The following is a 16,187-nucleotide window of genomic DNA, read 5'->3' on the forward strand; positions in this document are numbered from 1 at the left end:
GACTCCCAGAGCTCTCTCCCTGGCAGGTTTTGGGTTTCTTCTCTGGAGGTGGATTCTTGGCAAGGACATTTTTCAGACTTGAAAACCTTTGTTAAAGACTGCATTTGTGAGGCTCAGTTCCTTAATGATCTTACGTAAACTGATTAAACACACACACACACACACACACACACACACACACACACCCACACACACACCTTAATTGGTTAAAGAGTTCTTTCGAGTGGAAATTGGAAGTTGTATGAGTTTTTGTTGTAGGAATTTGATGTACTTTGCAATCAATTACAGTTAATTAAATTCCTTTCCCATTACTTGAGTTTTGGGTATGGAGTGGCAGGTAGTTTGATCCTTGTTTCATTGGTGGAAAAGCTGAGAAATTCTTTGCTCCAGGCCACACAGAAGGCAGCTGCGGGCCGGGACTGAGTCCAGGCTTCTATCTTTATTGCCCATTGCCTGGTTGTTCGGTTCCACTGTCAAGAAATTCAGGACCCAGGAGGCCTGCAGAACTTGCTGTTGTATCTTCCTGTCTTTTCTCTTGTTTGGATTTCTTCATTCGAGTGAGAGTCAACAAGGAGCCCTTCCCATAAAGGAACTCAGTATTCATGTTTGGAAGGCCATATTAGACTGTGCTCTTTTGCTGAGTTTTTACTTAAAAAAAATGGAAAAGAATGGGATGGCACAGAGTTATTCTTGTTAAAAAGAGTATTTCAAAAATGGAAAATGATGGTCACTGTTGATCCACTCAAATCAACTCCAGTAGTTAGAAAGGCAAATGAGTACCATGTTCCTGAGAAACATTCTTTAAGTTAGTACATGTGTTGCTACATTGATGTGGGTTGACTTTCTTTAAAAAGTCAGTGACAAATGAATAGGACAACTTTTGTGACTATTTTTTTAAATTGCTTGTTTGAAATCGTAACATATTTAAATTCCATCAGCTAAAAAAAGTCTACTCAGAATCTGCATTTATGCTTTCATAAATATCGTAGTGTAAGAAGTAAATCCATTTTAAGTATTTGGATTACTGGTAATGTGTGTTACTTGTATGCTTATGTTGCCCACAAAAGAATTTGTCGTCTTTTATTTTTGTTATAAAGGAGATTGTGGAACAAATGGAGAGGCTCCTCTCCGTCTTTCCCGAAGGGGAATCTGTATTTAAATTTTTGAGCTTTAAACTTTCCTTGCCTCTTGGCAGTCAAAAATAAATATGTGTGGAGAAAAAGCAGAGTAAAGACAATTAGATCAGTATGATGATACAGTGCTACTGACTCATAACAGTTTATATGACCACTAGCTAGCACTATGCTACCACATCAACTTAACAACTGAAACATGACAATATTAAAAATCTCAGGGGAGTTCCCTTAAGCTTTAATTCATTCATTCATTCATTCACTTATGTGTTTATTCGTGAACGTGTGCTATGAGCCAGCACAGCTAGAGCATGATATGATACACATACCCATCTAGTTATTTATAAGATTTTTGATTGGAATGAACTGAACTGTGATATCTAAGGCAGCTTTATGTAATAGATCTTTTAGGGGAATTTCTTGCCCCATGTATTTGCAACAACCATTATTTTTGTCCCTTAAACTAGGCTTTTCCCCTAAAATTCATTGAGAAAGCTAAGTAGATTGGAGAAGAGTAGGGGTACTGGCTGGTTCCTAGTTTCTATAACGTGCTAGGCTGCTTTGCTTTCTGTTTTAAAAACACACACTCATGGCCTGTTACAGAGGCTGCATGCCGAAGAATCTTTAAACATGTGAGTTAAGGAGTGAATAAGAGGCACCAGATTTGGTATAAATGATTTTTCACTTTACATCTTGATATGGATCTATTGTCATCATTATTTAAAATTGCATATTTGCAGGAAAAATATTAAACTCCATGTCCCTTTTTGGTCCATTGTCCTTTGAGATTTCTGTCGGAGGGCTGTGGTTCTTCCCAGCTCTTGCTCCCGGGGTGGGTGTGGCTGTCTGGTTTTGGCTGCTGATGTTTCTGTGACACAGGGCATAGCAGAAGCATGTGGTATTCTTCCCCTGTTTCCCTTACTCCCTTCTGTGTTTAAAATCTTTAAATATTATACAAATAGCACACTCATATATGCTCAATGTGAAACTTCAAGCCATGCAAAGTGAAAGCCCTTTCTAGATGTTTCTCTGTTTATATACATGTATAATTTATATACATAAATGAAATCCTACTATTTCTTATTCTACATTTTGCTTTTTATATTTAATATTCTGTCTTGGTGATCTTTCATATCTGCCTCACTCCTTTTAATTACTACATAGTATTTCATTAAAGGTATATGTCATTAAGTTATTGAACAATTGCCTCATTGATAACATTTAAGTTGTCCCTCAAATCAGTTTTTGTTACTGCAAACAATATTGTAGCTAATATTTTTACACATTCTTTGGATATATACATTATTTCTATAGGATGGATTCTTTGAAATGGAATTGCTTGGGTCAAAGAGAATGCACATTTACATTTTCGATAGCACTAATAGGGAGTTCTATACACATGCCAAGATATTTATAAGATTTTTTATTGGAATGAACTGTGATAGCTAAGGCAGTTTTATGTAATTGTTCAATGAGTATAAAATTTCATTTATGAAAGATGAATAAGTTCTAGATATCTGCTGTACAACATAGTATCTGTAGTTAACAATATATATTGTGCACTTAAAACATTTAAGAAGTAGATCTCATATTAAGTGTTCATACCACAAGAAAGGCAGAGACAAAGGACATGTTTTCAGGTGATGGATATATTTATTACTTTCATTGTAGTAATGATTTCACAGGTGTTGGATATATGTGCATATACCCAAACTCATCAAATCGTATACATTAAAGATGTGCAGTTTTTTATATCAATTATATGTCAATAAAGCTGTTTAAAACAAAGAGAAAAATAATATATGCACACTACAATTTGAGAAGACTTGCATTAAAAAATTTTCAATTTAAAGAGAAATAATGAAGAGTAATAAAACAAACTTGGTTTATGTAAAAAAAAGTTTCATAGCTCCTTATAGAAAGCAAATATCAATTTACACTCTACCAGTAACATACCAATAGTTTTCAACCTTGGACCTTCAACCTCAGAGTGAAATTAGCCAGGGCTGTTAAACGATGGAGCAAATAAACAAAAGACCCTGATGCCCAGGTACCATTTTTGGAAGTTTTGATTGAATTGGTTCAGGCAGGAGTCTAGGCATTGATAGACTTTTAAATCTCCCCGTGGTAATAAAACTGTTCATCTACAATGAGAACACATGGACAGAGGGAGGGGAACAACACACACCGGGGCCTGTCAGGGGAGGTGGCCAAGGGGACGGGGCGAGCATGAGGAGAGATAGCTAATGCACGTGGGGCTGAAAATCTAGGTGATGGGTTGATAGGTGCAGCAAACCACATGGCACACGTTTACCTATGTAACAAAACTGCATGTTCTGCACATGTATCCTGGAACTTAAAGTAGAAAAAAAAAAAAATTAAAAGAAGTTGTTAATATAGGATTGGAATCCATTGTTGTAAATTCTCATCGATGTGTAGTCTTTTTGTTATTTTTTATTTTGGCCAATTCTCATAGGGGGAAATGTATCTTGTTTGAATTTTCATATTTCTAGTTACTAGTGAGGTTGACAATTTTTTTGTATGTCAAATAGCCATTGTATTATGTCCTTTGCCTATTTTTCTGTGTGGTTGTTTGTCTTTTTAATTCTTGATGGTGCAAATCAATCCTTTAGCTGTTATACTAATTGCAGATATTTATTTTCTGTTAGTGTGTCAGATGTCTCTTTTTTTTTTTTTTTTTTTTTTTGAGTTGGAATCTCACTCTGTTGCCCAGGCTGGAGTACAGTGTCGCCATCTTGGTTCACTGCAACCTCTGCCTCCCCAGTTCAAGCAATTCTCCTGTCACAGCCTCCCAAGCAGCTGGGACTACAGGAGCATGCCACTACACCTGGCTAATTTTTGTATTTTTAGTAGAGATGGGGTTTCGCCATATTGCTCTCGAACTCTTGACCTCAGATGATCCACCTGCCTTGGCCTCCCAAAGTGCTGGAATTACAAATGTGAGCCACTACGCCCAGCTGGATGTCTTTTTGTCTACCCTCTTGTACATTAATAAATATCTTCTATTTCTTCATGGCTTATAGGTTTTGTTTCTTAAGAACTAGGAAGGTTTTTTCTGAAGCCATTCCAAAAGGACAAAAATACTTTCTAGTTCCCTCTGTTAGTTTCATAGCTTTTTTTTTTTTTAAGTTCAAATTCTTAATCCTTCTGGAATTCACTTTATGTATAATAGAAGGTATGCATCTAACTTCACTTCTTTTTCTCTAGAGGGACAGTCAATTGTATCAATACAGATTATTGGCCTATCTGCTCTTCCCTCCAATAATCTGGGATGCCACCTTCATCAAATTCTGCAATCTCACACGTGAGAGTTTGTTTCTGGATCTTTCTCTTTGCATTAACTTATTTGGATGTTCCCATGCTAGTTACATGCTGTTTTAATTACTACAGCATTGGTATATTTTGAAATTTGGTAGACCAGATAGGTACCTTAACATTTTTAAAACTTATTTTTTGGATTTTTCATTCTAGATCATCTTTAGAATGAATTGAAAATCATGTTAACAAAACCCCAAAATTCTGTGGGCATTTTGGTTGGTTTACATGGATGTATAAATTATTTTTGGATAAACTGCAATTTTAATAATGTTGAATTATCCTGTTCAGGCACAAGGTATGACCATTCATCCATTTAATCTTTTACGTAATTCAGTTATACTTAATAGCTTTTTTCCATGTGTATCTAAAACATTTCCTGTGAGATTTAGTCATAGATATTTTTGTTATTATTTTGCTAATCCCGACATGGGAACTTTTTTCAAGTTAAACATTTTGATTTGTTATTGTTAGTGTATAAATACTCACTTTAAAGTGCTGCTCTTGTATCCAGTCACTTCATTGAACTATTTTTTTATTAAGTATCATAATTATTCAGCTCATTCTTCTGAATCTTTTTAGTAAGATAATTATATTTGCTATAAATTTTTCTGCATTGCAATGACTAGAGCATTCCAATAACTGTTGATTCCTGTAAATGTTCCATGGCAAATTAAAAAGAATGCATATGGGTCAGGCATGGTGGTGCATGCCTGTAGTACTAGCTACTTGGGAGGCTGAGGCAGGAGGACCTCTTGAGCCTGGGAGATGGAGGTTGCAGTGAGCCAAGATCACACCATTGCACTCCAGCCTGTGTGACAGAGCAAGACTCTGTCTCAAAATAAATAAATAAATACAATTAAAAGAATGTATGTAGCATCCTTTCATTGTCTTTACCCATTCCTGATAAAACATTCTTAGCAGCTTGTAATGCAACAACCTGAGTCTAATTTATTTAAGGATATATTATATTTTTCTTCTGGAAACCGTATTTTCTCTTTCTCCTCGGGGTTCTGTTGAGTCTTAGGTTTTTGAGTGCTAAGTCATCAGGATAAAATAGATTTGCAGATAAACAGAAGGAAAGCAATGTATTTTTCTGCTTTGACTCACGTGGTTATATACCACTCACTGTGAGCACCCATCTTGTACCATTTCTGATCCTGGGAGAAGAAGAGTATCTCTAAGCCAATCTTTATGCTGGGCACCAGGTCCTCTGTGATCATTAATGAACAGTTACTGGCAGGGGTTCGCTTTTCTTGCTCTCTGAGTGGCATGTTTGAAGGAAAAAATGCTGAGAATGTTCAAAGCCAGCTGGATGGCCATGTGATAGTTGTGCCGATTCTCCAAGTCTCACCGGCTGCTTCTTGATTGCAGTTGGAGAAGCCGCGTGGGGCAGGGACAGAACAAGAGGCCTCTGGTCCTGATCATTCTCTGCCTTCCTTCCTGTCTCACTGTGGTCACGTGGGGCTCTGATAATAACTTCAAATGATGACCCTGCAAGCATGTTGCCCAACAGAGTCGGAGTTTCATCTACACTTATAGCAACCTTTCCTGAACCAAGTTGATAAAAACCTTTCAAAAGTTTCCTTATGGTTCGTGATGAGTCACCCTCCCCTCCTACTCCAAGTTATCTTCTATTCTCTGGATCCCTGCAGTAACCTGACTGCATCCATCCACGCTTGCCCCCTCCAGCGAGCGGCCTCTGCAGCCAGAGTGATCTTTTATAAATGGCATCACTGTAAATTACATTGGCCAATCTTGAAATAAAGATGAAAATTCTCAGCCCAGACTCTGGGCCCAGCAGCCCAGCTGGTTTTCAGCTCATCTTGCACCACGCTCCCACCCTGGGCTCTGGCCTTCTTTAGGTGCTAAGCATGCCATGCTCTACTCCCTCAGGTTTTTGCATATACTGTTTGCTCTGACTGGTGGACATTTCATCACATCCCCTCCTTCTCTGCCTGGGAGATCGCCTATTTTCTGTCCAGATCTCAGCTCAGATGTTCTTTCCTGGTGGGTGATGCTCCAAGTTAGGTCAAATTTCCCTTTGATGTGCTTCCACAGCTCCATGCCCTTGTCCCGTGTAGCACTTCTCAGATGTATAGTTTCTGTTTATTTGAGTGAGCTTAAAAAAGTCAAAAACCTTTCTCCTCCACTACCTTATAAGCTTCATGAAGGCAAGGGCAGTGTCTGTTTTTGTAAACCGGTGTGTCTTTAGTGCTAACCATCCAGCATGGCAAGTAGGAAGCATGCAACACATTTGTTTAATGAAATAACGCAAAAGTGATTTGAGGCAGCTCACTTCCTGTTTTACTCTTGAATACATTGCTCATTTCAACTTAGCAAATGTTTATTTCCTTCTTATCAACGGTAAGGGAGGGGTATTGCTCTGTATACCAAACAGGGTAATACTTGCTTATTTCAAATATTTTATTTGAAGTAATAAAAAAACACCATAGTTGAAGAAATTATCTTTAATTTGTCTTGTCTTTCAAAAAGAAATTTTAAGAAAAATGAAAGAGAGTGACTTTCATTCAATCTCTGCACGTTTAAAACCTAATGGTGACAACAAAGAAATGCCTCCTGGTCGTCAGAAGGAACGTCAATTGCAAAAAAAAAAAAAAAAAAAAAAAAAATCCAATGGCCAAATGTCAATTGCAAAAAAAAAAAAAAGAAAAAGAAAATCCAAAGGCCAACAGAGCCTGGAGATGTTTGAAAAGAAATGGGGCAGGGAGACAACTAGCAAAAGAATTGCATTAATTTAAGAAGTGGAAACACTTATTGGAAGCATTTTTCAAAGCCCTTCAGAAGCTAGTAAAATCATATTTTACTGTATTTTCTCCAGCTCTTAAAACCTCAGAAATGCAAATGCGTGATAAAATGTGAAAATAAGTATTGGTAAATAATTATGTTCTTAGGGGAGATTTAACTGAAAAAGGAGTGTATTTGCATGGTTTCTTCTCAGTTCAATATTTATGGCATCTGGACAAAGTGGAACAAACATTCAAAAATCCTTTGACATAGCTGGTATTTAAAGAATAGCAATTGGCTAACATTTGTGGCTCTGTATGTTGAATATTTTGGCTCCTGTCCTCTGGTATTCATTCTGAAAGATTTATAATCCTTTTGGGAGTGTGGTCAGTGACAAGAGTAGAACTAAATCCTGAAATGTGGAAAAACTAACTTTCCCTAATATAAAACTGTTCTAAAAAAAATCCCTCAAGCCTATGAATATGTTTCCAGATTTTCAGAAAAAAAGCTGATGATTTACAGAATTTTTTTTCTATAAGGATCTAACTTCTTGATGATAACTGTAAATTGTCAGTCTTTTGCATTCCAAATTAGCCTAGAGATAATTCAAAAAGCTATAAACTCTTACCTTTGGGACATCTGCTGCAATTAAATGGCCTTTATGAATTTACGTCATTGGTTATAGTAAAAATAATGAAATAAAGCTCAAATGATGGGGAAGTTGTCTAGAAGAGAAAAATTAAGACAACTTGAAATAGGAAACAAAGATTGTGCTGAGTGTATAAGCCTGAAAATTGCTACAAAAGAAAACATGATAATGCAAGAATAGCAGTCAAGCAAGTCCTCAGCACGCACGATTAAGAAGATGAAGAATGTCAGGACGGGACAGTCTTCTTCACTGAGTAGACCTAGGGCGGGGGGAGGGGGAGGCTCTTGGCTTAAACAAGGCATGACACACTGTTCCATGTCTTCTTGCACTTTCTAGTCATACTTAAGTCTGAAGCCTCCGCCTAAATAACCCTCTCTTGCTGAAGTACTTGGTTTGAATTTCCAAACCCTTAATACAGGAACCCTGCTCTGCTACTTCAGACACTCCTGGGGAGGTTTCTGGCTCCTTTTAACCATTTAAATTCAGAGAAAAAAAGAGCTTTATTCAAATGAATTGTTTTTCTTATTTTCTTTGTTCTTTTTGTGCATAATTTAATTTCCTTTAATTATGGTTAACATTTGGATTCTCCTTTGTTATTATTATTTTTAAAAATTTATTTTTAGAGACAGAGTCTCACTCTGTTGCCCAGGCTGGAGAGTGGTAGTGTGATCATAGCTCACTGCAGCCTCCAACTCCCAGGCTCAAGCGATCCTTCTACCTCAGCCTTCTGAGTAGCTGAGATTACAGGTGCATGCCTCCACACTCAGACTAGATTCTTCTTTATGGCTTATAAAATATCTGACTTTTGTTTTTTTAAAAGAGGAAATGGAAGTACTGGCTTGTGGGAGCCTCATGCACCCAAATATGGGAGTTTATGAACCTGATAGTTATAAAGAGAGGATTTTTAAATTTCATATTTTAAAACCAACTGTACGAAAATTGGTGGTATTGGTGGTGGTAACTTTTCTGCTTGATAGGAAGCAGAAAAGACACTAAAAGCTGTAAGAACATGACTTATTAGTCAATAGTAAAATTAAGGCTCTTGTCATTCTGAACTTAATGGTGAATGTAGAGGAGAGCCTTGTGCATCCATTGGGAGCATTCATATGGGAAATGGAAATTGTCAGTGACATCTTCACGGGACAGTTGTTGAGGACATTTCTAGAGGCATGGAAGAAATTTTCTTAAATGGAGTAAGAAGAAAGGCTGACATCTAAATCTTTCTGTCTTCACTTGGGATCGTCTAGTAATCCCATTTTGGTTTCTTATTTTAAAAGCCTTGTGTTGAATTCACAAGAGGGTTTGCATATGTGTACATGTGTGATAAGAAGGAGGAGGCGTGTGGGAAGCTTGTATGTAATTTCCATTTTCTGTGCTAACCCTATTATATATAAGACATGGTATGAAGAGATGAAGATAAATTGGTTAAGAGGTACAAAATACAGTGAGATAGTACAACTAAGTTCAAGTTCCCTATTGTAGTACAGTCAAGAAATTATAGTTAAGAATAATTTATTGTGTATTTCAAAACAGCTAGAAGGGAGGAATTGTAAAGTTCCCACCACAAAAAAAAGATGTGTTTAAGGTGATAAATATCTCAATTATCCTGATTTGATCACTACACATTTTATACATGCATCAGAATATCACATGTACCCCCAAAATATGTACAACTATTATATATAAATTTTAAAAAATTAAAAACTTAACCTATTGTATTGAATCCACAAGAAGATTTGCGCATGCACGAGCTTGTGCTATGGAGGAGGGAGTTTGGCAGCTGATATGGAATTTCCACAATCTGTGCTGAGCCTATTATATATTATCTATTTATACATAGAAATATACATTTTTATATTTATATATTATGTGTAATATATTTAAAATTTTAAATTTATATATAAACATAATGTAGAATATTTTATATATTTAAAAATATATTTTAAAATTATACAATAGATAATGGATAGTAGATAATGAATAAATTTATAAAATAGATAATGTTTACCTTATCTATTATATATATAATCTATTTGTATACATAATTATATATATACAATAGATAATGGAAATATACTGCTTAATAAATGGAAATAAACATAATTTAAGGTGTCTTCCCTTCAAACATTGGTATTATGTTTGAAGCAGGGATCAAAGGCTTGTCTATTACCAGCACCTTTTACAAAAATGAACAGCCTTCTTGCTTTTGTGTGTGATGAGCTACTTTAGTGCTGATGCCAGAACTCTTATCAGCCAGCCGAATAGCAGTAGCGTTAATATGCACTACTCCTTAGAAGATTTTCAAAGCAGAAATGACCAGTGGACATTGTCTAAGAGTTCCTGCAGTGAATTCTGATTTTAATCTCCTGGCAGGTCTGGTTTACTGATCAGTCATTCTGTTTTATTTTTAATATTTTGGGTTTTGTTTTTTAATCCTGAAGGAGCATCTCACTACTACTCTTTACATGTAGTGATTCACCAAGAAGACATTGGTTTGCAAGACTCTGCGTTCAGCCAGGATTTTGCTCACCACAGCGAAGCTTTCTTTCTTCTTTGTCCTGCCCATCCCATTCATTTGCAGGTCCTGTTGGAATTGCCTCTCTTTTCCCAATCCCACGGCTCTCAAACCACCTACTCTAGGTTCCAGTATGGATTGCAGTGCTGCTTCCTGCACGTCTTCCTTTTCTCTGAGTTCTCCCTATTCCGGACTGTTCTATGCACATCTGTAGAAACAATTTTCAGACGTGCTTTGCAATATTGCAATACCCTGTTCAAGAACTGGGGGAACCATCTCTTAGCTCCGTGTACATCTTCCATTCCTCAGTCAGCCTCCCAAGGCTGGCCCCATGACTCTCTTTAATAGATGAATACCACCTGATGTTAAAGCTGTGTAAAGGAGACAGCCCACCTTTAAATGTTGACTCTTAATTGGAACAATGTTTTATGATGCTCTGTACAGCTTTTCCATGCTTTGGCTCTAGCCGATTCATTTAACAAATTCTAGCCCACTCGGAGACATGTTTTCCAGTTCATGGATTCATAACTACTTAGTGCATTTCTATGGGAACGTGGTGTTACTTAACCTTTCTCTGGCATTGCATCTTTGTAGGGAGGAAATCAGACAGCTACAGTGATTGCGTTGTGTTCAATGAGGGATTTCAACTTAGCTCAAGAAACCTGCCAGTTGGCCATCAGAGATGTTGGAGGCCTGGAAGTGCTGATAAATTTGCTTGAAACCGATGAAGTCAAATGTAAGGTGAGTGGCTCTGTCACCTTGGATGCGGAGTCTTGTTCCCACCTTCCTGGGCTCTCTTCTTAGCTCTAGGTTTCTGCCATTCCTCGTTGCCTGGTTCTTGTCTTTATCTACTATTATTGCTGATGACCTGCTAATTCTGTTCACTGAACTTTCTCTTTTCTCTGCTTTTCTTCTTTTTTTGCTCTTCTCCATTCATCTCTCATGCTTCCTGAATGAGGATTGTTTACTTAAATGAAAGGGAATATGCCGGATGTGTGTAACCTCTGGGAATGGAAATGATTTCTTAAAAAACTTAACTGGGGAAGGATTTTAGGTAGACTCGGAATTTTTAAAAACACAGCATGGGTTACATATTCACTACTCATCTTTTTTTTTCTCATGCAGATTGGTTCATTAAAAATACTGAAGGAAATCAGTCATAATCCTCAAATCAGACGGAATATTGTTGACCTTGGGGGCTTACCAGTTATGGTGAATATACTTGATTCTCCACACAAGAGTCTGAAATGTTTGGCAGCCGAGACTATCGCTAATGTCGCCAAGTTTAAAAGAGCACGGCGGGTGGTGAGGCAGCACGGGGGTATCAACAAACTGGTGAGTAGCCCTGACGTCATCGTCGTCATCGAGTGCCAGCCGCCACTGCACACAGCTCCTTGCTGTCCTTTCTGGCCACGCTGGACATTCCATAGCCATGAGAGCATGTTCTGGGAGCGTTCTGTCTGTATCGCTTGTCCTTAAGAATTATTTTTGCATATTTATATTAGCGAGTGTCCAAAACAAAAACATCTTCAAACTCATTTTTCGAAGAAATAGGGCAGTTTTAAAGCAGATGTAACTGTCACCACCTTTTGTACATTGGTAGGAATGCATCCAAGTATACATGCAGGAGAGGTAAGAGTGAGACCTGCTGCTCGGTGGAATGCTGAAAACTTTAAAATATCAAAAACTTTACAACTTAAAAGCTGTTGACATCTATGATGCTTTTTTTTTTTTTTTTGAGACCGAGTCTCACTTCTGTGGCTCATGCTGGAGTGCAGTGGCACGATCTTGGCTCACTGCAACCTCCGCCTACGGGGTTCAAGCGTTCAAGCAATTTTCCTGTCTCAGCCTCCCAAGTAGCTGAGACTACAGGTGCCCACCATCAAGCCCGGCCAATTTTTATATTTTTAGCAGAGACGGAGTTTCACTATATTGGTCAGGCTTGTCTTGAACTCCTGAGCTCAAGCTATCTGCCCGCCTTGGCCTCCCAAAGTGCTGGGATTATAGGTGTGAACCACCGCACCCAGCCTGAAAAGTATATTTAATAGCAAGGAATAAAATGTATAATATTTAATATTGTATAAAATCATGACAGGATTAAAATCTGTTATCTATGATCCCAGTTTTTAAAGATGTACCTACCATCTTAAAAAAAAAAAACACTAGAAATAAACACACAAATTACTCTCAGGAGTTTTCTCTGAATTGACTGATTTTTCTGCCTGCATTTCTACATTTGCCAATTTGTCTTCTTTGTCTAAGTCTTGCTTTTATAATCAGAAAAAATAATTTTCTGAATAGCTGGCATCAAAAGAAAAATACCAGAACCCTGCTGACCACCTTTGCCATCCTTAGGAAAGATCTTTAAAAAGTCAACATGTTTTCACCTTCTTAGCAAGGATCAATAGATCTTGTGTCTCACCCAGAGCTGTTATCTTACTGTATTGTTTCTACTTCTGCACTTTAAGTGACAGGCCTTATTCATCCTAGTGTCTTTCACAGCACTTAGCCCAGTACTTTACCCATATGAAGGGTTAATAAATACCTGTTGGATAAATATGGATTTTAATGTAAATAGGTACACTGAAAAATGTGTTCAGAAATTTTCCAAAAGATATTCTGTGTTTTCACTTGTCATCTGTAAAGCACTATAAATGTATTTGTTTCAAACATGAGATAGACTTATGGCTGGATAGATGGATGAATAGATGGTGAAATATGTAATAAAACGAATGTGGCAGAATGTTAATTAGAGACTCCAGGTAGTGGATGTAGGGAGGTTTGTGTGCAATCATTGTACAATCCTTTAAGCTTTTCTGTTTGAAAATTTTCATTAAAATGTTACAAAAAATTTAATTATTACTATGATTATCATTATTCTGCTTAAATAATGAAACAATTTGGTAGGTTGATGTGACTGTCTACTGACACTACTGCCATTAAATTATACGAGTGGATAATTTAACATAAAGTATGTTTTATGCATCACATTTGGGAACCTAGTACAGTAAGTCTTCATTCAATGTCATCAACAGGTTCACAAAAGTTGTGACTTTAAGCAAAACAACATGTAACAAAACCAGTTTTCCTATAAACTAACTGATATAAACAAGAATTAAGTTCCTATGGCGTTTTTCTGGTCACAAAAATATCACTAGACTTCTAAATGAAGACCCCAACACTACCAGCATTAAGAATTGAAATGACTGTGACCTATACATACATTTAAGAAAGATTCATCAAAACAAATAAGACAATTATTTAACCAATTTTTGGTGAATCAGTCAGTAGTGCTGGTCATAGTGGCAGTGGGTTAAATCAAGGAATAAATTTTTGCAAGGCAAAGATTGTGAGGAGCACCTCCTAACCACCACGTGCAGTTCCAAAACAGTCACAAATGCTATGGGCTTTCTGAGCACTTCTGTACTGCATCATTTATTGTTGTGCATCTGTGTTCGATCCCACGGTCTTAGAATTTTTCCCACGTTGCTATCCCACCTGCAGTCAGTACCTGGAAGCCTCCATACCCCCATCCCCATCTTTCCTGGGGCCATAACTAATTAGACCGGGAGTGTCCACCTGACTCAAGCCAGTCCCACTGGATCTCTCTCCCAGGAACTTGGAATTGGGATTGAAAGACTCTACCTAGCCTAGGCTATTATTCCCTTATAAATTTGAGATTGGTGGTTACGGGCAGTATCTGTGGAAGTTGACCTTCAGGGACAGAAGAATGGAGTAGACATGCATAGATGATGGCTCCCAAGCCCCAGATAGAGACAGTGAGCCTGCAAGGATGGCTGACAGCCAATTGCAGCTCTAGGGAGGTCTGGCTTCCCTTCCTCCATGGGGCAACCTGACATACTGCTTAATCCTTATAGTAAATTGCCTTTCCCTTAAGATCTTCAGTGACTTTAGTTATTGCAAAGAAAAAAACTGGATGCTGGCAGTTGTGCTGTTTGGTTTGGTTGGTTTTGGTAGCACATGAGGTAGTCTATGTCCTCCAAAGAGATCTCATGGTTTTTTGTTTTTTTTTTTTTTTTTTTTTTGGTTGGCGGGGCAGGCTCTTGCTTTGTTGCCCAGGCTGGAGTGCAGTGGTCCGATCATAACTCACTGCAGACTTGAACTCCTGGGCCCAAACAATCCTCCCACCTCAGCCTCCTGAGTAGCTGGGACTACAGGCATGCACCACCACATCCAGCTTTTTTTTCTTTTTTTTTCGGTGGAAACAGGATCTTGCTATGTTGTTCAGGCTGGTCTCTAATTCTTGGCCTCAATTGATCCTCCCACCTCGAGCTCCTAAAGTGTTGGGATTACAGGCATGAGCCAGTGTTCCTGGACAGGTTTTGTGGCTTTAAGAGTGTATAGTCCATTCAGTTCTCCTTAGAAAGTGCTAATGGTTTTAGGGAAGCCAGTTTTCTGAGATGTTTGGGCTGAGGATATGGTTTACAAACATGATTGATGTAAATATTAGAGCCATGTTGAGAAAATACTATCTTGGTGGGCTTACATTTCTTGTAGGAAGGAAATGTATAAGCTCCCAAATCTGGAGGAAGGTTTTTTGTAGGGTTTTGTTTCTTTGCTTTCCCTGGCTGCTATGGAGTATGAAAAGTGATTTTTTTTTGCTTTTGACGGAGGTGAGCTTGGTAAGCAACCTTGTAGCTATTGAAGAATGCCTTAAACGTTCTTTTTAAGGTTTCCACGAACATTGGATTTATCTATTATTGTAGGTTGCTCTACTAGACTGTGCACATGATTCCACAAAACCTGCCCAATCGAGTCTGTATGAGGCCAGAGACGTGGAAGTGGCTTGCTGTGGGGCACTGGCCCTGTGGAGCTGCAGTCAGAGTCATACGAATAAAGAAGCCATCCGCAAAGCCGGGGGCATTCCTCTGTTGGCTCGGCTGCTGAAGACTTCTCATGAAAACATGCTAATTCCAGTGGTGGGGACATTGCAAGAGTGTGCATCAGAGGTACTCATGCCAGTTCTGCTTCCCTTGCCTTCTCAACCTGACTTTCTTTTGTCCAAAAGTTGTTTCTAAGGTTATCATGATGGCTCAAGGACACTTTCTTTTTCAAGAAGTCAGCATTCTATGAGAAAGAGAAGATCCAACTGATAGGGCGTTAATTAAATCAGTACCTGTGATATATATATATATACATATATATGTGTATATATATATATCACACATATATACCGACATTTATATATTTATCACACATATATATGCTGACATATATCTACACACAAAATATGTATATGTATACACACACACATATATATATATTAATTCAGTTGATTCTCTTATTGATGTAGGGATATGTTAAGCTTGGACTATGGTGATTATTTCCTAAGAAAGTTTGTTCAGCATGTTTATTAACAAATGTAAACAGTTACTTATATTCATGCCTTAGACACATAAATATGTAGGTTTTTATTCCTAGGAAAACTACCGGGCTGCAATCAAAGCAGAAAGGATCATTGAAAACCTTGTCAAGAACCTAAATAGTGAGAACGAGCAGCTGCAGGAGCACTGCGCCATGGCCATTTACCAGGTGCGATGAACTCTCCCAGCGGTTGTTGGCGTTCTTTCTCACGTAGTTTAAGGTAGTTTTCTAAACATTTGGTTTCCTTCTGTGAGAATGGGACTCAGGAATCTGCATTTTATTTATTTATTTGATATTTTTAAGTTTTAATTTAATTTTTGTTTTAGAGATAGGATCTTGCTCTGTTGCCCAGGCTGGAGGGGAATGGCACAATCATAGCTCACTGTCACTTCAATCTCCTGGGCTGAAGTGGTCCTCCCAT

The 16,187-nt window shown here is 37.8% G+C and overlaps 1 protein-coding gene across 1 annotated transcript in view; it reads left to right on the plus strand.

Annotated features, from left to right (window-relative positions):
• Window positions 1–16,187, plus strand: part of ARMC4 (armadillo repeat containing 4) — a 185,329-nt gene that overhangs the window by 43,187 nt on the left and 125,955 nt on the right. Inside the window, exons 11-14 of the mRNA XM_030798068.1 lie at window positions 10,976–11,122; window positions 11,507–11,716; window positions 15,109–15,351; window positions 15,824–15,934. Coding sequence (XP_030653928.1) covers window positions 10,976–11,122; window positions 11,507–11,716; window positions 15,109–15,351; window positions 15,824–15,934 — 711 coding nt within the window. The remainder of the gene's footprint in view (window positions 1–10,975; window positions 11,123–11,506; window positions 11,717–15,108; window positions 15,352–15,823; window positions 15,935–16,187) is intronic.

This window comes from Nomascus leucogenys, chromosome 18 (genome assembly GCF_006542625.1).
Source record: "Nomascus leucogenys isolate Asia chromosome 18, Asia_NLE_v1, whole genome shotgun sequence".
Classification (NCBI taxonomy): Eukaryota; Metazoa; Chordata; class Mammalia; order Primates; family Hylobatidae; genus Nomascus; species Nomascus leucogenys.